The following is a 22,880-nucleotide window of genomic DNA, read 5'->3' on the forward strand; positions in this document are numbered from 1 at the left end:
AACCCAAGATCCTCTTCTGTGGGGCTCTACCTGTCAACGCCTGGGTCTCATGCACTGCACAATCCCTGATGATGTGCTTAAAGTGGAACATGCACAGCCCAGAACTCTAACCAAGGAACAGCTGGTCAACAGATACAGTGATGTGTTCAACTCACCTATGGAATCCATACCCGGGAAAGTCCATTTTGACCTGGATCCCAGTATTCCTGCAGTTCAGTGTGCTCCTTGCAATGAAGGCAGCTGTTAAAGCCCAGCTGGACAAGTACGAGGCTGAAGGCCACATTGCACCCATCATAGAACCGACCGACTGGATCAGCAACATGTTAATCGTGAAAAAGCTGGAAAAGCTGAGACTGCATTGATCCTAAGTTCCTGAACAAGGCCCTAAAGCACTCTCACTACATTATGCCTAATCTGGACGACGTCCTGTACACACTACCAAAGGCAGGCGTGCGTCTTCACCTTGGTGGATGCCAGAGATGAATTTCTGCAATGCAAACTGGACAATGAGAGCAGTCTCATGACCACTTTTTGGACCCCCTGGGGGTGGAAATGCTGGCTCAAGCTACCACTCGGAGTATCGGTGGCACCTGAAGTGTATCAGCGAAAACAACATGAGCTCCTGATTGGCCTGACAGGCACTGACCTTATTGCGCATGACATCTTGGTTGTGGGCTGCGGGGACACAGACAAAGAGGCTGAGACTGACCATGAGATCAAGCTCCTGACACTGATGGAGCACTGCTGTGAGGTCAAGCTGCGACTAGGTTTAAAGAAGCTGCAGTTCAAGGTAACTGAAGTCCAGTTTCATGGCCACATTCTCTCATCCACTGGACTGAAGCCTGACCCAGAGAAGGTGAGGGCCATCATTGACATGCCCAGTCCAACAAATGCAAAAGGTGTGCAGTGTCTCATTGGCTTTGCCAACTATTTGGCCAAATTCATGCCACACCTGTCGAATATCTGTGAGCCGTTGCTACACTTACTGGACAAAGACCCCCTGGCACTGGCTGCCCAAACATGAGGCGGCAATTCATGTACTCAAGTATCTGGCTACAACCATGCCTCTCCTGCGCTACTATGATGTAACTAAGCCAATCACAGTCCAGAGCAACGCCAGCCAGAGTGGGCTCGGCTGCTGCCTCATGCAGGAAGGCCAACCCATCTTGTTTGCTTCGAGAGCTCTTACCCCCACAGGGAAAAAAAACCAAACAAAAACAAAACCTATGCATAAATCGAAAAAGAGTGCCTCAGCATTGTCTTTGCCTGTCAGAGGTTTCACCACTACTTATATGGCCGTAAACTGATCACAGCAGAACGACCGTAAGCCTCTGATTTCTGTCTTCAGCAAACCTCTCCTCAGTGCACCCAAGAGGCTTCAGAACATGTTCATGACCTTACAAGAACTACAGTCTGAAGGTCGTCTACAAACCAGAGCCTGAAGTGTTCATCAGCAACATACTCAGCAGAGCAACTGCAGGATTCACCGGCAGAGGAATGGCCTACCAGCGGCACGCTATCTGCTCCTTACAGCAAGAGCAAGAGGACGCACAGCACGTGAACCAAGCAGACTACTTAAACGTAAGTGACCAGTACTTAGAACAAACCAGATTTCACACTGACCAGGATGAGTGTCTGCAGACACTAAAGTCTACAGATCTCATGGGCTGGCCAGATGTAAGAGAAGAAGCACCTGTCATAATCAGAGAATATTGGTCCTACCAGGATGAGATCAGCGCACAGAATGGCATCTTATTCCAGGGGCAGAAAGACACCATCCTGAAATCGCTACGCTCAGAGATGCTTACACGCATACATACGAGTCACATAGGAGGAGACGCATGCTACCGGCAAGCCTGAGAGATGTTGTATGGCCCAACATGCAGGCAAAAATAAAGGACTTTGTGAGCTCCTGCTCAACCTGCAACGAGTATGCTCACAAACAGCAAAAAGAGACCATGCACTCACATGAACTGCCCACCAGGCCATGGCAGATATTGAGCATGAACCTGTTCAGCCACAGGCAGAAGAACTATCTGCTCATAGTCGACCACTATCCAGATTTTTGGGAGGTTGAGTGGCAGAGTGGCAGAGCCAGCTCCTACTCGGGCCTGTGAAGAGAACGAGGCAGAGCCTACACGTTTTCCAGAGAATAGTGCTGCAGAGGCTCCCCCAATTGGTGTTGAGTCAAGGCCCATCAGGCTCACACCAAGGGCCTCCACCAGTTCAGTTGGAGCCGGACACTCAGAAGGGCACAGATATACAAGGGTCGGATGGCTGTCTAAGCCACCTGAGAGACTCAACTCATAATATGGACTGTATGGACTGTGTATGGCAGTTGCCATTAACAGAAAAAAAAAAAGAGAACCAGAAGGAATGTGGAAAAACAGTGGTTAACAGAGACCATTGTAATGTTTTTGATACAGGAAAATATTTATTTTATATACAAGTTATATTGTGACATGTTGTACTATGTACTTGCACTATGCTCTAATGTGTGGGTGTTTAGTATGGAAAAGGAAGATGTTACAGGGTCTAGTTAGATCAAAGCCATTGGCAGTTGACTTGTTTGTTTGTTTGATGCATGACCCCGGATGTAGGGGAGTTGTTACTCGCTTCGAGAGATTACACGTTCTGAACTTGGCACACGTGTCTGTCATTTATTCATGCATTCAGTATATCCTAGACAAACAGGTATAGTGAGATAGGACATTGGGTTTCATGTTTCATTTTGTTTAATTCAAGAGTGAACATTTTAAAAAGATTGATACAGCTGGTAGTGCAGCCATGTTAGCTGATGTACTTGTGTCTGTATTTCCAGGTGAGCAAAAGTGGTGAAAATATGTATAAAAGTAGCGACTCCTATGTATAATAACTGTAGCGCAAACATGAGAGTTATATCGGAGTTTTGCAAGTTAATTGGCAGTTTGTTAATGAGGGAAATCGGTAGTGTAACCACGTGTAGATAGCCTACTATAATGTCAGTTGTGTGTGTACAGAATATTGTGTGTGAGTACGTTTGATGGTGCGTTTCATGTTTCATTCAAGACTGAACGTTTTAAAAAGTAGATCGAGACAGCCGGTAGCGCAGCAACTGCAGCCACGTTAGCTGATGTGCTTGTGTTTCTGTATTTCCAGTTCCAGAAATATAGATAAAGTTCCTCATGTGTGTCCCAAGTGTGCAACAAATATTGGAGGCACCTCTGGGATGATTAACGTTGCGCTCAGTGTGACCTGGGGGACGGGACGGGACAGGACGGAGACTGCCTTTGATTGATGACGGTAGCGCGTGGCCTCGGGGGCGTGGCTACATCAAACATAATGGATCTGGAGGAGTTGGCAGAGACTGTGTCTCGGAGACTATGGCTTCTGCAACTGGATCAGCTCAAAGAGGTGTGTGTTGAAGCTAAAATCCCAAGTGGAAATGTCATAACAAGGCGAGTGTTAATCAGACTAATTACTGAATCTATGGACAATGTGATTAATGATGAAGAGGAGGGTGTGGCAATGTATTACTTAAGGACAATGCTGAAAGTAGTTGAGCAAATTAAAGAAAATACTGGAAACACTGATGGTGAGGAAAAGACAGAGAGCACAGCATAAACCAGCCAGAAAACAGCTGAAGAAATGAGCTTAGCAGAAAAATACTCACAGCTGTAGCTAAAAAGTCAAGCTCTGCAGGATGAAGTTTGGAGGCTGAGTGAAAGAGTGAACAGTGCACCTTCAAATCAAGCTTCAGGTCCACAAAATGTGCTGCCTACAGCTGTGAACAGGCTCCCAGAAGTGACAATAAGGCAGTGGTTCTCAAAAAAAAATTATCATGCCCCCCGCCCTAGCAAAATGGTGACAAAATGGGCCAACTTTAACTTTATTTAAATGACATCAAGATCATGACTATTCCTTTCACTTTTCTTTCAGTAGTTTTTGTTGTGCAAATAAAAAACGCAAGCTCCACTTCAACTTTATCAAATCTTTTTGTGACATTTGTCACTAGATTGCTCCATCAGCCTGAGTGCTTTTTCAGAAACAGAAAAACGAAAAAAATAAAATAAAAATCACTTTGCTAGAAAAATAACAATACAGTTCAATCTGTGAAAAAACTGAACAAATGAGGATATGTGGGAAAAACGATGAGCAAGTCAACTTGCGAGAGCTCAAGTCTTATCATTGCATTAGTTGCTGCAAAGAGCCTGTTTTGTACTGCACATCTTTTCAAAACTGGGTTGCAGGCTTGGTACTGCCACTTTTAAGTCATGCTCAATGTTGAGCTGAGATCTGTACTTTGTTTTAAGTGAGGCAATAGCAGAAAAGCCCATCTTAGAGATAGGATGTGGCAAAGGGAAGCAGAATGCCCAAAGCCCTCTGTCCTATGAATGGATACTCCCTCCCCACACCAAGCCAGAATTGACCGTGTCTGAGCTGTAAAGCTCAGCCTCAGGGTGGAGTTAGATATCATCTCGATGAATTGGTCAGCAGGTGCTGCTGCATTGAATGGCTCTGTCACCCAGTCATACTGAGCACTGTTGTTTGGGAAGTATTTTTGAAAGAATCCTCTCAGAGAAGAGATGTGCTCCTTAAGACATGAAATCACTATGGTGGCTCCAGAATCGATGGTTTCAACAAATTCACTCAGGAGTCTCAAAGAAATCAGTATTTCCTTTATCAAGTTGCCTGCCCCACATCTCAAGCTTTCAAGTGAATGCACTGATCTTGTCTGCCAGGTGAGGAAGGTGCTTGTCTCTGCCTTGAAGCTGAATATTTAATTCAATCAGCATTCCAGATATATTGCTGAGATAGGCCAGTTTCATCAAAATTGTTCATCACTAAACTTGCTTGCAACTTCATGCATACGCTCCTCCTCCAGAAACACCTGCTTTTCCTCTCTGAGCTCAGACTTGCGACAATGCTTTACCTCGCAAGAGCCACCTAGCCTCGCTGTGAAACAACACAGCTGAATGTTCAGCTCCCATCTCATCACAAAGTGCGGAGCAGCCGCGCTCTCAGGGTCTTGCTTTGATGAAATTGGCCACACTAACAACATCGGTCAAAACCTCGTTTAGGTCAGGGGTAATCTGTTTTGATGATAGCACTTCTCTGTATGACACAGTGTGTGTATTGCGCATTTGGCAAGACCCTCTTGATTAGTGACTGCAATCCATTCATTTTCCTGCCATGGTCTGTGTGCCATCCACGTAAATGCCTGCACAGTTCCCCCATTTCAGCCCGTGTTCTGTCAGGTAACAGTCAAGAAGCCTAAAGAGCTCACAGCTGTTGCTCTACTTGGGACGTACTTGCAAAACAGCAGTCTTTATTGCTGTCAGTAGCCTCCTCCACTTGTAAGGTGAAACGTTTGTCTTTCAATTTTTCAATGAATTGTTCTTCAAGGTAATTTGAAATGTCACATATATGTCTTACAACAGTATCATTGGACAGAGGGACAGCCTTCAATGTTGTGGCGCATGTCTCGTCAAATATAGTTGACACCATATCTAAAGCCACGGGAAGTATGAGCTCCTCTGCTATTGTGTGTGGTTTCTAGTAATTCTTAGTGCTTTGTTGTTCATTGATGCAGCTTTTACAAAGCAATGTTCCAATGTTCCTGCTGATGGTATGCACTAAATTTTCTCTGAAAGAACTCGAGTGGCTTATTGACATGACTGGGGTGTAACACATAAAAGACATAAAATACACACTGGTCTCTCCTCATCTCCCACCACATTCACTGTGAATCCAAGAGCAAGATAGGCTTCATCATGTTTTCTTAACTTGGTTTTTGTTTGATTACCATCAGCTAAGCATTTAATGTGCATTATGCACATAAAGTTTTAAGCACATTATGTGAATTGGCAAGGCCATGCCGGATCGGTCGAGGCCCAGGCTGACGACGGCCGCCATCGGTGCTGTGCCCTCACGGGGTACCGATGGAAACTTTCGGGTCCGCTATGGTGACCCCTGGGAAACGGGACAAGCCAGAAGAAGAGGACCGTCAGCTAAGCACTTTGTCTTGTTTGTCTCGGAAGCATCATCTGTCTTTCTTTTCCATCCATCCATTATCCAAACCACTTATCCTGCTCTCAGGGTCGCAGGGATGCTGGAGTCTATCCCAGCAGTCATTGGGCGGCAGGCAGGGCGACACCCTGGACAGGCCGCCAGGCCATCGCAAGGCTGACACACACACTCACTCACACACATTCACACCTAGGGACAATTTAGTATGGCCGATTCACCTGACCTGCATGTCTTTGGACTGTGGGAGGAAATCGGAGCACCCAGAGGAAACCCACACAGACACGGGGAGAACATGCAAACTCCACAAAGAGGATGACCCGGGACGACCCCCAAGGTTGGACTACCTCAGGGCTCAAAATCAGGTCCTTCTTGCTGTGAGGCGACCGCGCTAACCACTGCGCCACCATGCCCCCCCCCCACCCCTAAGTTGATAGGTATAAATGAAGCCACCATCCATAGATCTGGGGTTGAGAATCATGTCTCTGGCCACACCCACAAGAATAAACCAAGTTATGTCAACAGCTGTTGATGATGTGCTGGAATGTATCACATTTGAAATCTGTATTTGTTTTCGTCCCTGTCAAATAACTCTTCATTCTGTGAACCTACAGACTCTGTCTCATGAAAGCACATGTTGTTGATTGTTCTGCCTTGAAAAAGATTCCGATGTCAAACAGAAGTTCCATACTACACCCTCCTCTCCCATCACACCTCTGTGCCCCCCGGGGATGTGGGGGGACACCACATACTTTGAGAAACACTGCAATAAGGAGAGGATTCAAGCTCTGTGGCCAGATTGGGGAAAAGGGGCAGAAGGACAGACTCATACACAAATCTGATGTGTCAGATTGACAGAGGCCTGAGTAAAGAACACAGTGAGGCTGAAGTCGTGGAAGCTGTGGTCAAATCAGTCAGCCCAGGTTTGAGTATTCATGATATGCTCGAGATAAAAAGTGACCTTACCCTTCCCCAGTTGAAGACAATATTAAAGGGACATTTCAAAGAAGACAAGTTCAACAGATTTATACCACAGACTAGTAAACATAACACGAGACAATCGTGAGTCACCTCAAAACTTCCTCTTTAGAGCAATAGAGTTAAAGGAGAGGCTGTTACTTGCTTCAGGAGATGTAGGGTCAGATGAACAATACAGTCATGAGCTCATCCAGAAGAAATTCTGGATGTCAGTTAGTACCGGGCTGTTAAGGGACCATATCAGGTTTCAGCTTAAGTCGTATCTTGGTGATCGGAGAGTGACAGATGAAATACTCATCAACAGGATGAATGAAGTGGCTGGTGTTGAATCAGAAAGACAATCCAAGCAAAGAAAGAACACAAGCAGTAAAATTTCAAAAGTAAATTAACCACAGACAGAAATGCAGACCAATCAGCAGGGTCAGGGTGCAGCTGAAGCTAAAGTGGGGGTTCAGGAGCAGCCAGCTGAAGTTGTGACGCCTAAGCGCCATAAAGCACTTGCTGCTGCCAGTTCAAGAGATGCAGAGCTTCATGAAACAGTGAGAGAGGAAATGGCTGAAATGAGAAAAAGCATAAACCTCTACTCCATACCATAACTCAAAACTATAACTCAAGTGTCCACCCACCAAGAAAGAGTAAGAGTTAGGAGAGGATGTAAGGCATGTCAGGAGCAAGGAACAGGCGACCAGTGTGAACACCGTTTCAAGTGTGGATAGTCAGGGCACTTCTCAAGAGGCTGTAGAGGACAAAGGAGGCTGGCAGGCACATCTGATGGCATGAAAGCGACGATCCAAACTGTCACACCCCCAAAATCATTAACTCCAAGCCAAGCTGAACCAGATGACAAGGTGCATGAGTCACTATGCAATAGAATCAGGCAGCTGGAGGTGGAGTTAGAGGATAGTGGGAAGGTTGAACCGACTATTGACGCTACGCTATCTATGCCAGTCATCTCTCTTTCCATCGCTGAGCCAAGCTGAAGACCCTCATCGGGAAGAAGTGCATGGTGGATTGTTTCTTTGAAGGTGTAGCAATACAAGCGCTGTGGGATACAGATTCACAGGTCACAATTATCAGTGAAAACAGGAGAGAGACCTGCCTCCCACACATCCGGTTATGGAGCCTGGATGAACTCATGGGTGACAAAGAAACCCTGGTTGGCAAAGCAGCAAACCAAACACCCATACCCTTTGGGCTGGGTTGAGCTGAAGTTTAAGCTTGGATCAAAGAGGGGCCCACAGCGAGAACTGCTTGTGCCGGTGTTTGTCTCTAATGAGGCATGAGTAGCACAGCCACCAAGCATCGGCTACAATGTGATTATCTGGTGGTGAATGGAATGGAGCAGCATCCAGAAATTACAGCTGCTGTGGTAAGAGAAGATTTCTCCATTGACTGTAGAAAAGCAAATGTGTTGATCCACATAGTGCAGAGTTGTGACCAGAATGACAAGGAAGATGTGGTGACAGTTGGGAGACAAACGACAGCGATTCTGACAAGCCAGACTAGAGAGGTTAAGTGTAGTATAAGGACAGGTCCCCTTTCCACAGAGGACAGGACATTTCTTTGCTCATTTTGGCACAAACTGAAGCTTCCTGTACTGCAGCCTTGTACAGTTTTTCTATGTCCTCTTTATCAGTTTGTAGGGCCTTGGCATCAACTTCTAATTGTTTCTCAGTAGCTTGCAGCCTTACTACATCCACAAGAGTCTGCTCTTCAGCACGGTCAATGCTGGGCCGCAGGGACTCTCCAGTCTCTCCTTTTTCTCAGTCAAAGACAAAGCTGTGCTTTCAGTGCTTCTGTCTCCTGAGCCCAAGCTCCAATGTCAGCCTCAAGCCTGGCTACAGCCTCCACCAGAGCCAACTTGTGCTCCACCTTCAATTTCTCCATGGTACTCTTTGTCTCCACCAGCTCTGCTATCTTGAGTTCCTTCACCTTTGCTAAAGGACAACTTCAACTCCTCCATGGCTTGTTGGTGAAAGGCAATAGCTGATTTTAGCTTGGAGTGCCACAGTTAAGTGATGTCTGCCTTCTCCTTCTCAGCCTGACTCAGCTGCATTTGCAACTGTTCATTGTCACTGGAGAGCCTGACAGATGCGGCCTGATGCTGAGCAAGCACCTCACTGTGGGTCTTTTATTCAGCCTCCAGCTTTTCCTGTATTTATCCTGTTCCTCCAGCAGCTTGGCTTCCTGAGAGGCCAACTGGGCCCTCAGTGAGCTTATCTCTTCTAGCAGAGGTGAAAGATTAGAGTCTGAGCCCTCAGACCGTTGCTGGGACTTGAAGCACAGTCGCAGGTCAGCAACCTCTCTGGTTTGCAGTGAGAGTTCCCTTTCTAGATCCATAATGCGAGATATTTCGGACACGGTAGCAAACCCTAATGTCTTCTAACTCCTTTGGAGTTTGTCAGCTTTGGTCTTTTCAAAGAGCAGGCTCTGTTCAAGCTCCTTTATATGGCCATGCTCCAGTTTGATCTGTGTCTCCAGATTTCCTTTGGTAATACAAGCTTTTTCGACTCAAAACTGAAGGTCCTCCTCTCCTCTTCCAGCTGATTCAGCAGCTCCACTTTGTCTTTGCCTGCGGCCTCCACCAAAGTGCACAATTGATCTATTTTGGCCTCCATCTGCTCCTGGTCATCCCTCGGTAAGTTCTTGTTTCACCTCCCCAACATGGGTGGTGGCCTTAGTAATTTTTGCCCTCTCCATGTCCCACTCAGCCAGCGGCTGTTCAATAAGCTGCTGCTTCTCCTTCAGCGCCTCCTGTAGAGCTGTGGTGCCCAAAATTTTCCGACTGTACCTTGATGACATCTCTGTTAGCTGTCCTGTGCAGCTGAGTTTGGTGCTGACAGAGGAAGCCACAGAGCTCATGGTGCGGATGGAAGAGGCACTGGGGCTGTGCTGTAGGCCTGATGGCAAGGCCACTACTTGTCACACAGTTGTCTATACTTTGGCTGGCATCGTGGAAGGAAAGTCAATGCATGTAACTGTATGAACTGGAGCAATTAAGCCATACTTGGGTTGGCACTGAAAGTATTGTGTTGGCCACTGCGCCATCATTCTTCCCTAAGGGTTCATCCAGCTCCACGCCGCACCACTCCTCTTTGGCAAAACATATTTCTCTAAGGAAACGTACTACTCCAGCCTTTGTACCGCCAACCCCCCCCCCCAAAATATAAATAAATAAGTAAATTAAAATAAAATAAAATAAAAAATAATTAATTTAAAATTTAAATTAATTAAATTAATTTAAATTAATAACATTTCGTAGTTGTTGATGTGTGATGCCATTTACTACAATCTCATGAACTGTGTTGCTTTGTCTGTCGAGTGGCGTCTTTTCACTGTACTGTCTTTCCCTCTTCTCACTTCTGAGCAAGGGCACTGGCAGCAAGTGTCAACACCTTCCTTACATTCCGGTTAGTGTTGTCCACAGGTTTAATAATGTTGGAAGCTATGAAACTACAAATAAAAACATAAATCTCAAATTACTGGAATGTGCTCATTCATAATCCTTTACATGAATAAGTAAAGCACTAAATAACATGAAAGCTAGCCTAACACTAGCAGTGCATAGTAACACTTAACTTGCCGTTACAGAACACACGTGGTTCCTTCTTATGTTCTATTTAACTGAACAATATGGTGACTAAATGGCACAAATGTAACAATATCTAATTGTAAGTAACGATAAGTATCAAACTAAGAGTATACATACAGACGATGCCACGAAAGCAGATGTAAATTAATTGTGAAGTCCATCAACATGTCATCTCAATGTAAATAAACATACTTCCTGGTTGTTTAATGTCATGTCACCTGAAACTGTATGCAAACTCTATTACTAGAATCCACCTTTAGGTGGCAGAAAATTACTAAATGTTACGTCTGTAACAGCACAGAGGGAGTTACAGTAATCCATCCATCCATTATCCAAACCGCTTATCCTGCTCTCGAGGTCACGGGGACGCTGGAGCCTCTCCCAGCAGTCATTGGGCTGCAGGTGGGGAGACACCCTGGACAGGCCGCCAGGCCATCACAGGGCGGAGTTACAGTAATCTAGGGAGAAAATGAAAGTGAATTAATGTTTCGATATCCTTAAAAGGGGCGACACGGTGGCGCGGTGATTAGCATGGTTGCCTCACGGCAAGAGGGTCCTGAGTTCGAACCCTGGGGTTGTCCAAGCTTGGGGGTCATCTCAGGTTACTCCCAGGCTTGTCTGCCTTTACCAAATGAAAATAACGATCTTTATATTTATAAATATGGCCCTGTGATTGCCTGGAGGCTTGTTCAGGGTCTCTCCCCGCCTGCCGCCCAATGACTGCTGGAATAGGCTCCAGCATCCCCGTAACCCTGAGAGCAGGATAAGCGGTTCAGATAATGGGTGGATGGATGGATATTTATAAATGTTTCACCTACAAGTAAAACCGTGCTTCACAACTTCAATGTTGGTCTAAGAAATTTGTTGAAAAACGTAATTTTTACATCTGTAGATTGTTAATGACAATCACTTTAATTGTCCCCATTGGGGCAATTGGTTATGCAGCAGTGGGATGCATGCATTTAGCATACATAAAACACAGGGCACATAAATATAACACTTAGACCAAAAAATATAAATACACAGTAAAATACTCAGTCAATTTAAATGATAGAAATCACTGAGTGAAAACATTATGCAAATAACTTTTCCCCCTAGAGTTTAGGAGGGAGACGGCAGAAGGTATAAAGGAGTGTTTTTATCTGTTGGTTTTAGCTAGTGGATGTCTGAGGGGGGTACCAGATGGCTGAAACTGTTGATTTAAAGCTGTGGTCACCAACCCTGCTCCTGGGGAGCTACCATCCTGCTGGTTCCCCATCCAACCCTAATTTAACACATCTCATTCTACTAATTACCTGCTTATAGAAACCTTGATTAATTGATTTGGCTGTGTTAAATTAGGGTTGGAGTAAAAACCAGCAGGAAGGTAGCTCTCCAGGAGCAGGGTTGGTGACCACTGAAGGATAGTGTTACACTCCACCCTTAGGCGGCCCTATGCTATGGGGCGAACAACACTCCACTACAGACCCCAATCAACCACAGGAAAAACATCTTTAAAACAACCCACAGCCATGGGATTTATTGACATAAAGACATACAAACAACCAAGACTCTAAATCAGGACTGCCAAAAGACACAAGGTCAAAACACAACAGCAACACAAAATCCCAGGCCAAGGAGCAGCCAGACCAACAGTCCCCACGCCAGAAGCCTCTGTTCTGATGCCGGCACATGAGCTCTTAAGCACTTCATCCCCAGGCCAGGTGCACCTCATTGGGCAAACACAAGTAGCACACATGGGCAGAGCTGGAGAGGACAGCAGACGAAAAGGGACTAACAAAGGGAACACATACAACTGTAACACCACATCCTTAAAACAATGAATAAGTAGGTTGTCAACACATCACACACAAGTACCACAAACATTTAAAAGTTCAATGCAGCACTAATATAGCACCAAAGTTCACTGTGACAAATTGTCACCATACTATCAATCCATCCATTATCCATCCATCCATTATCTTAACCGCTTATCCTGCTCTCAGGGTCGCGGGGATGCTGGAGCCTATTCCAGCAGTCATTGGGCGACAGGCGGGGAGACACCCTGGACAGGCTGCCAGGCCATCACAGGGCCGACACACACACACACACACACTCACACCTAGGGACAATTTAGTACAGCCGATTCACCTGACATGCATGTCTTTGGACTGCGCAAGGAAACTGGAGCACCCAGAGGAAACCCACGCAGACATGGGGAGTCCACCATACTATATTGCCGTCAGCCATACCAACATGTACCCTGGTTCTGCTGAATGACAGAGTCATTGGCTAGTATTTGGATGGGAGACCTCCCGGGAAAACGGCATTGCTGCTGGAAGTAGTGTTGGTGGGCCAGTAGGGGGCACTCTTGCCTCTGGTCCTAAAAAAATAAAAATAAAATAAAATCCCAGTGCAGTGATGGGGACTTTGCTGTAGGGGATGCCGTCTTTCAGATGAGACGTTAAACCGAGGTCCTGACTCACTGTGGTCATTAAAGATCCCATGGCACTTATCACAAAGAGTAGGGGGTCCCCTGGTGTCCTGGCAACATTCCCAACCTGGCTCTCTCCATCTGGCTACCTAATCATTCGCCTGTGTAATTCACTCAATGATTCCTCCCGCTCCACCTCAAGCTGATGTGTAGTGAGCGTTCTTGCGCAAAATGGCTGCCATACATCACCCAGGTGGGTGCTACACAGGTGGGTGCTTTGGGTGTCTAGATAAAGCGCTATATAAATGTAATCCTTTATTTATTTATTTATTTATTTAGTTGTACCCCCCCCTTTTTTTTTTTTTGTTCTCTCCCCAATTGTATCCGGCCAATTACCCCACTCTTCGGAGCCGCTCCGTTCGCTGCTCCACCCCCTCTGCCGATTCGGGGAGGGCTGCAGACTACCACATGCCTCCTCCGATACATGTGGAGTCACCAGCAGCTTCCTTTCACCTGGCAGTGAGAAGTTTCGCTAGGGGGATGTAGCACGTGGGAGGATCATACTATTCCCTCCAGGTCCCCTCCCACCTCAACAGGCACCCCAAATGACCAGAGGAGGTGCTAGTGCAGCGACCAGGACACATACTCACATCCAGTTTCCCACCCGCAGACACAGCCAATTGTGTCTGTAGAGACACCTGACCAAGCCGGAGGTAACATGGGGATAGAAATCAGGATCCCCATGTTGGTAGGCAAGGGAATAGACTGCTACGTTATTCGGATGCCCCCATTATTATTATTTATTTGTTGAAATCAAGTGTATTTAGCACTTAAAATTAGAAATGACTGCTACTTACCAACGCTGTATGTTAAAGATAAAACACAGCTAAATGCACAGACCTAAAACACTCAGTCTGCAAAACTCAGAAAAGCAACACCTCACTACCTCTGAGTATTTGGACTAATTCAGATTTCACTCAATATCTGGCACCTAACCATGTTGATCAGAGGGCCCAGCACTGCATACAAGACAAATGATATGCCATTACATCACACAACAAAATGGGACTACTGCTGACAAAAGGTGTCAACTTGGGTCACATGTGGAACAAACAAGATCTGATCATGCACACGAAAAGGCCAACTAAGACCAGGCCTGAATCATCAAGTATCAGACACCTGGGCACAAATGTGTGATGGACCCCTAGCCGATTTGGTCAGGCTTTTTTTTTTCTTTAATAAATCAAACATAGCATACAGGGCATATGCCGAATAGCTCTAATTCATTATGGAGAGCACTGTACCTCATTGGAAAATGAAAAATAACCCTTGAAACTAACCATGACAATGCAACCTGACTAAAAGCCTTAAAGTATCTGAAATTAAAAAGGAAAATAAAACAGCCAGAGCTTTTTTTTTGTGGCTTTTTCATAATGATGATACTAATGTAGGTTGTCCTCACACACACACACACACACACACACACACACACACACACACACACACACACACACACACACACACACACACACACACACAGACATTGCTGTCTCTTTCCTCCTGGCTGGCTGACTGCTGTTCTCCTCTGCTCTTCAGGGGCTGTCTCTGTGTCTGTCTGTCTGTCTGATGATCTCCTCCTCTCCACTTCTCTCTCCAGTTGTTCTTCCGGGCTTTCCTATTAGCAAACTCAGGCACAACTTCATCAAAGTCCAAGTTCCTGACAAGTTCAGATTCGATGGCCATCAGTGAATATGCACTGAGGCACTTTTGCATTAGCGTTGCTCAGAGTTCATTTTTAATTCTTGTTGTCTGTGAAAATTATCTTTCGCCTTTGCAGTTTGTCACCGGCAGATTCAAAAAAATTATGTAGCGCTACAAACACGTTGGAGAAAGTTGATTGCAGACCATGTTCTGACATTGTTTCTGACATTCTTCTGTAAGAAATTGGGTTGTTGTGAAGCGTCTAGTGTGTTGGTGTAGTGTTCTATGCCTGTCACGTCTCACGCTCAACCTTCACTGCTGGCTAGCAGAAATGCGAACAGGAGAGCTGAGCACGTAAGTCTCTCCCTGCCAGTACATAGCCTCTCCAACAGCAAGCCCTATGTAGTGCCTCCTCGTGGCGACACACGGTAACTGGGTACACTTTGGACCCTGGCTGAACTACAAGGGACTTGGAAGAGGTCTGGCCCCTAGACGTGCGGTACGCAGGCTCACTGGTGTGTTGATATTCCCTGATGCCCACAAACCAGCCCCCAGCTATGGGTTAAATAGTGCCACTGCCTAGTGGATACCTCGGGAGAGGAATAGGCTACGGGAGTAAACCCCTACAGAAAATCAACGTCCACAGTGTTTTTGTTTTTTGTTTTTCTTGCCCTTTTGTATCTGTCTAAGTCAGAGAGTACTGCTGGTGTCGTGTGTGGCTGCCGCTTCTCCCTCTCATAGCCCCCCTTCCCATCCACCGCTGTATGTTTGTGCTAAGTTTATCTGTTGTCTTGTTTCACCCCGTTTATTGTACAGTGATTTTGAGTGTTAGAGAAGCACTATATAAGATTGGTTTATTATTATTATTATTATTATGTTTCAAGAGCATTTTGCAGCAGTTTTTGAGAGACTTATGATCCCGTTTGCTCTGTTCGAAGCATCTGAGTTGGATAATTTCATCTGCGAAGTTCTGATCTAAATCAGATGGGTATGAAGTGCAGAGTGCATCTACCTGTTCACGAACAGTGGTCAAATCTTTAGATTCTGAATCCCAAACTTGTCATTAATGAATCCGGTATTAGACCATTCTATGATCTAAACAGCTGACTAATTTATCAATAATGACATTTAACTTTTCTACCTGGTATTGCTCTCGGCCTTTCAGTTTTATGTTGTGCTCTGTACAGTTATCTGTACAGTTGTGTTTTTTGGGGGACTAAGGTCAAATGTAGTATAACATGGACTATTGACCAATTGACCTTTCGCAAAGTCCCGCCCCCCTTAGTTACTGTTGCTATGCCCGTCAAGCATTTCAGAACTATCCAGGAAGTAGCCGGAAAACACTAAAACATGAAGGAAGAAATCAGCGCATTGTGTGGGTAAAAGTAACAGTAATAATACGTTGGCTGTATTAGCTATCAATAATAGCTAGTAGCAAACTTAGCTTGGAGGAGACAGGTATTTTTGTTGATTTTGGCTGGATTAAGCTGGCCATGGGGTCTGCTATACTGCGAAATCTATTGCCGACATTGCGCTTCTTGCGTTCTGGGTTTCGGGAAGGGAAAGAAAATTACACCCTCTCCAAACTTTTCAGATATCTAGTATCCGATTTGCAGATCCCATAGGCACACTGTTTCAGCATTTTGTTGTGTGTTTGAAAGCTTGACGGACCGTTGCTAAGGTAGGATTGGACAAGCACCGTTCTGGGGCGGTACTTTGCGAAAGGTCAGTTACATCACCCTGTTCATGTAGAAAAACAAAACAAAAAAAAACAGTGTGTTTTTGATTGGTTATATATGGTGTCATAACCTGAAATTTAAGACTTTTTTTTGTAATGCTTGGGCCCCCAAGTGCATGTGGACCCCTGAGCCCATGCCCAGAATGCCCATTGGATAATCTGGCCCAGTAAAACGCTGCCACTGGGTTTAAGAAAGACAGCAACCACACAAGTAGCCAAATCAGTGGGTGCCACTCCTACTAGATACAAAATGGTTACCACCGTGAGGTGAAAAAGAAAACACCACAAAACCAAACATAGCAAAATTACTGTGTTTACAGACACAAAAACAGTAACACAGGTGACCAACACAAAAGCGGAGTGCAACAGCCACAAACCAAAAAGGGTCACAGCAGTCAGACATGATGGGTTCTGCTCTCTTATATAACTGTTTGTTGTAAAGATCCTGCAGAGGTTGCTTTGCAGTGCCAATTATTTTGCTTCAGACATTAACCACCTTACTGAGTATGTTTTGTGTTTTACCTTGAGATATTGATACCAGCAGATAAAGGAGAAAGTGAGCACAGACTCAATAAAAGATTGATAAAACATTATCATCAGGGTCCTGTCAACCTGGAACTTAGAGAGTTTCTGGAGACAAAGGAGATGCTTCTGGCTTTTCTTGTACACCATGTCAGTATTTCTCTCAAATATTGGTTTGTTGTCTGTATAGTTCCCAAATACTTGTAGGACTCAACTATTTCTATATTCTGGCCATCAATCACTGTACTGACAGGAGAGGAGCGAGAACGCCTGAAATCAATACACAGTTAATACTAGGACGTCTAGAATCCAGCCAACAGTACCACTGTCCAAGTCAAACTTATCTGTGCGCTTCTGGACTAGCAGATGTGGCTGTATGGTGTTGAAGGCTGATGAAAAGTCCACAAACAATAATCTTGCATGGCTGTTGGAGCTCTCAAGGTGCTTTGTATATGTAGTTGAGCAGAGTTAGTGTGACATCCTGAACCTCCCTCTTCATTCTATATGCAAATTGCAGTAGGTCAAGAAGATGTTTGGTCCAATGAGTTTTATCAGTTATGACGAGTGAAGTCATGCACACAACAGAACCTGGTTTGAAGGGAATGGTTACAGGAGGGAAGGAGGCAGCGAGGGGGTGGAATTTTTTGGTTGTGTACTTAAGAAATTCAGCCCACTCTTGTTCAGTTCTCCAAAGGTACATATTGTAGTTTTCAAGAACATTTGTACTAGAAACATTGCGGCTAGAGCAACGTACAGCTGCACAGCAAGGCCTTTTGACAGGTGCCTAGATGGTTGATAAACACTGCCTATCTGAAACATTTGTTAATGTCACTACAAAATCTTATTGAACGCTATCCAGGAAAGTTGAATCAGTTCATCTGGACACAACGTTTAGTGGGAGAAACGTTTCATCACTCATCTAAGTGACTTCCTCAGTCTCAGCTGACTGCATGTATTGACCGGTAGTTTCTCTACATGTTTGTTGGCCAGCTGACATAGGCCTGCGAGTTCCATGAATGTTGGTATGATGCTCTCCTCTGGTAATTGATGTCATCGTTTCTCTATGGTCAAATTAGAATCAAGTCATGATGTGTGTGAAATATACATGAAATTGGAGCTCAATTTAAGAAAAACTGAGTAATTTCTCATCATAATGGGTTTTCATACAATTGCTGACCATATCAGTATTAACATCGGGGATTGAGAATTTTGTTAATTTAATTGATTAAATGTGTGGTTTTGCCATTAGGATTCATATTAGCTTTGATGGAAAGGCATCTCTGCAATATCACATTCCTACCACTAGTACAAGCTGGCTTCAGCTTGAACTTCAAACACCGGGTGGAGGCTTGGTCATAGCCAGCATCGGTATGGAACCGACACTTGTTATGCAGCTATTAAAGCGACAGCATGTTGGATTGTTTTGTTTGAATTTCACTCCAAAACATATCTTAACATGGACACAATGACACACGGTGTACTATGAGTTAGTTTAATAGAACAAAGCATCAGCAGTGCATAATTCTTCCGATTCTTAAGGTTTTTTTTTTTGCCCCCTTTTTCTTTCCAATTGTATCCAGCCAATTACCCCACTCTTCCAAGCTGACCCAGTCGCTGCTCCACCCCCTCTGCTGATCCGGGGAGGGCTACAGACTACCACATGCCTCCTCCAATACATGTGGAGTCGCCAGCTGCTTCTTTTCACCTGACAATGAGGAGTTTTGCCAGGGGGACGTAGCGCATGGGAGGATCACGCTATTATCCCCAGTTCCCCTTCCCCCCCAAACAGGCACCCCAGTCGACCAGAGGAGGCGCTAGTGCAGCGACCAGGGCACATACGCACATCCATCTTGCCACCCGCAGACACAACCAATTGTGTCTGTAGGGATGCCCAACCAAGCTGGAGGTAACACGGGGATTCGAACCAGGATCCCCGTGTTGTTAGGCAATGGAATAGAGCGCTGTGCTACCCGGACGCCCTCAATTTTTAAGTTTTACAGCGAGCATCACCCTTCTAACCAATCAGAGAAGCTCAAAGGGAAGGGACGTACCTCCTGGCTGTTAATCAACTTTGTACACCCAATTTCAGGATTGTAAGGGTTGGTGGATTGTTTTGGTTGTGTACTTTCAAAATCCCGTATCTTACATTTGCTCATTTCTCCAAAGTTAGATGTTGTAGCTTAAAAAGGTCAGGTCACTTTTTTTTTTATTTGCCCTTGGTGCAGTCTGTCCATTCAGATTGTTTTGGTGTGATTTGGCGAGGTTTGGAGTTTTGTCTGAGGTACAGCTGTCCCATGTTAAGCATTACTGTGGTGCAGAGAAAAGTTCTCGAATGACTGCACGATTGCCATTTCTAATATTTATTTTTCAATCCGTCTCCACTAATAACCGTGTTTGTATTAGCTGATCTCTTGAGAGCTTTCTAAATACTGTGAAAGGACATCTTTGGATCCTGGCGCTTAAGTGTGTAACGCGAGTGACATGCCTTACAACATGTTTTTATGAATGCATTTCAAAGCAAGCTAGTGTAGCGCAAGCATTCTTTTAAGGGCTGTGCCAGATAAGAAGTGGAACCTCATACAACAGGTGCATTGTGGGTACCAAATCAAGGAAAATTAACAGTATTTTTTTCATCTCTATGCAGGAGCCCTTAAATTGTAGCACTGCACACCAATGCTTCTACTTTTAAATTAGGTTCGCTTAAGACTATCCTGGTGCGTTAATGCTCTTGCCAAGTGCAGCACAGAGGACATCACATCACTGAACAGAACACTGCCTGTTAAGTGTTGCTTGCACATGCAAGTTTATTCATATCATCCGGCATACAGGTTGTGTCCTTTTATGTGGACCCTTCCAACTATATTCCATTTCCTCCTTCATTTTATTTGTAATCTATATTTAGTCCTTGTTCTTATTATAGGTAATCTGTAGCTGATAACTAGTACCAAAGGTGATAATGGTCCAGTTGGAGGGTTTTTTTTTGTTGTTTTTTTTTGGTCTAACAGGTGAGGTGGGTCAGAATGGTATCTGGCCAGGCAGAGAACAATGCCTTTGGGTCAGATGTTTCTACCAAGGGTTATCTGTGTGTTGTTTTGTGTGTGTGTGTGTGTGTGTGTGTGTGTGTGTGTGTGTGTGTGTGTGTGTGTGTGTGCCTGCCCAGCCCAAAGGGTCTGCTGTCTGAGATAATGAAATACTGCATGTGGCAAAGAAGAATCCGGAGGGAAATCAGAGTTGTTTTTCATTAGGATCAGGTTTCACTGGGTGCACCTTCTCGCATTTTGTTTGGAGCCACAAAAAGATGACAATACATCCTCATCAAAGAGGGCACACTGTGTATCATTATCATTATCCTGCCTGCTGTTTATTGAGTCAATATTGAGCCAATGGGAGGAAGAGTTTTTTATTTTCATGAACAGTTAAGCTGCTAAGAAAAACATTGGATAATACTTGAACACATTCTCCTTTGTTAAGACAACAGAACATAAATTCCAAAGAGAAGTATTACAAGCAGCTTTTAACTGCTACACAGTCTTATTTTCACCACGTTAAGTTATCCAATTTGTTGAGATTTGCATGACTTTTTAGCACAGAACCTCCCATAGTGGATTCACATTAGTCAGTAAAAGGCATGTTTTTGTGTCACAAGTGACCTACTCACGAGTTTGACATGCTCATCATATCAGCAAGTGAGCTGGCCTGCCTCCTGCCGTCTAATGGAGCTCTTGACGCTGTGGCTCAGTATGAAAAGACACAGTGGGGGTTTGGGATGACTGGCTCTGTTTCAGCTGGGAAAGGCAGACTGTTTACTGGATGCCATCAGACCTTTGCCTGAAAAAAATAATTACCCCCCCCACACACACACACCTATTCTTCTGTTCCTCCCTTCCTCTCTCCGTCTGACCTCTCTTCCCCAAGCCCCCAAGCCTCCATCCTCCCACTTTTCCTCCCACCGCTGTACTCTGCTTCCATCACTCACCTGTCTTAAGTGTGTGTTTTGTACCCTCACTCCCTTGATGCTCTGTCTCTGAAATCCGCCCACCATGTTAATCCCGTTCTATATCATTTTCCCCTCTTGTGCAGATACCCCAGGTGAGCTACGCCTCCACAGCTCCAGAGCTGAGCGACAACACCCGCTACGACTTCTTCTCCCGTGTAGTGCCTCCGGACACCTACCAGGCGCAGGCCATGGTGGACATCGTCAGGGCCATGCGGTGGAATTTCGTCTCAACCGTGGCCTCAGAAGGGAACTACGGGGAGAGCGGTGTCGACGCTTTCATCCAGAAGTCTCGGGAGGATGGTGAGTGCAGACAGCCCTCCTGTATCATTATCACTTATCTCTCTCTCACTGTGCGCAAGAAGGTTGTGTCTTTGGAGAATATGCTGGAAATGAATGAGGACATAAGGACAGCGATTGGTCACTGGTGGACCATGATATTCAATCTGAGAACATGTAAACAGGAAAAAGATGGCGGGCATACGGAAACAAGTTTTATCTTTTGATCTCAATATTTTATTTCCTTTATAAAATGAAAATTAAAGGTTTTAATATTAATTATATTGTGTCAGGACCACTAAAAATAATGTTGTTTATAATCATAAATCAGGATTAATATCATAATCCTGGTTTCTAACTCACACCCTGACATTTAGCCTTTAGTATGGGACCCCCTCCAAAAATATTTCAGTTTTTTTTGTTTGGTTTTTTTTTTTTTTTTTTTTTGGTTCTTTTTTGTTTTGGATAACATTATAATTCTCATTGGTAAGAACATTGGTAAAATATAGGTTATTATTCTGCACCCTCATCAATTTGTATTGCCCATACAGTTACATTCAAGGTAGGAATATACAGAGTCCATCTGCAGACATGCAAGTAGGCCTTCAACGTGGTCAAACAAATCAGTCTTTTGATAAAGGTTTTTAAGAGTTTCTGATGTGTCCATTTGCTTCTCTGGATTGTTGCTCAGCTAAAAATGTGATTTAGCTGAGCTAACTTTAGCTCTGTTGAATTAAAGCAAAAGCATCTATTTTACAATGTCAATGTTAAGTGTCCAGTCAAGATAAACTCAAGACAATGGGGTGACATGGCTCAGGAGGTAGAGTGGGTTGTCTAGTAATCGGAAGGTCACCAGTTCGATCCCCGGCTCCTGCAGAGAGTGTGTCCAAGCTTCCTTGATCAAGACACTGAACCCCTAACTGCTCCTGATGAGCTGGTTGGCACCTTGCATGGCAGCCTCCGCTGTCAGTGTATGAATGTGTGTGTGAATATGTGACTGTGAGACATACACAGTAAAGCACTTTGAGTGGTCGTAGACTAAAAAAGCGCCGTATAAATGCAGTCCATTTACCATTTACAATGATCCCTTATCGTTCTGTTCACAACAAAGTCACACAACAGTTGTGCTTTACATTTATGACACTGTGTCCTTGCTATTCCATGGTCATCTATCTCTGTCATCCAAGCTCGAAAATGTCGTCTTACTGGTTTTGGTCCAATTGTAGAATCCAGTTCTGGGGTAGTGGGATGATGTCCCTCACCATCCTCTGGTTTTAGGAAAAACATCTTTGATATGTTAAAACTTCCAAAACACAGGGTCCGCGGTGGCGTAGCGGTCTAAGCGTCGGCTTGGTGTCGATGCAGTTGCCCACTGGGGACTGGGGTTCGCGCCCCGTTCTCGTCAGATCCGACTATGGCCGGACTCGATGAAGCAGCAATCATTGGCAACGCTGTCTTCGGGAGGGGGGCGGAGTCGGCTTGTGTTCGTCATGTGAATGCGTCTCTGTGTGTGTCGGAAAAACAGTGGTTCGGCTTGGATTCGCCTTGTCACGAAAGTGGGGAGGCGCTTTCCTTCGAGACTGCCGGCCGGAGAGATGCAGTTGGCGAACGCATGCAATACGAGGGTGGGTGTTTGAATTAAAATAGGGATCAATTG

At 44.9% G+C, this 22,880-nt stretch overlaps 1 protein-coding gene across 1 annotated transcript in view; it reads left to right on the forward strand.

Annotated features, from left to right (window-relative positions):
* Positions 1–22,880, forward strand: part of LOC130107019 (metabotropic glutamate receptor 4-like) — a 362,767-nt gene that overhangs the window by 121,166 nt on the left and 218,721 nt on the right. Inside the window, exon 2 of the mRNA XM_056273411.1 lies at positions 21,031–21,247. Coding sequence (XP_056129386.1) covers positions 21,031–21,247 — 217 coding nt within the window. The remainder of the gene's footprint in view (positions 1–21,030; positions 21,248–22,880) is intronic.

This window comes from Lampris incognitus, chromosome 2, assembly GCF_029633865.1.
Source record: "Lampris incognitus isolate fLamInc1 chromosome 2, fLamInc1.hap2, whole genome shotgun sequence".
Taxonomy (NCBI): Eukaryota; Metazoa; Chordata; class Actinopteri; order Lampriformes; family Lampridae; genus Lampris; species Lampris incognitus.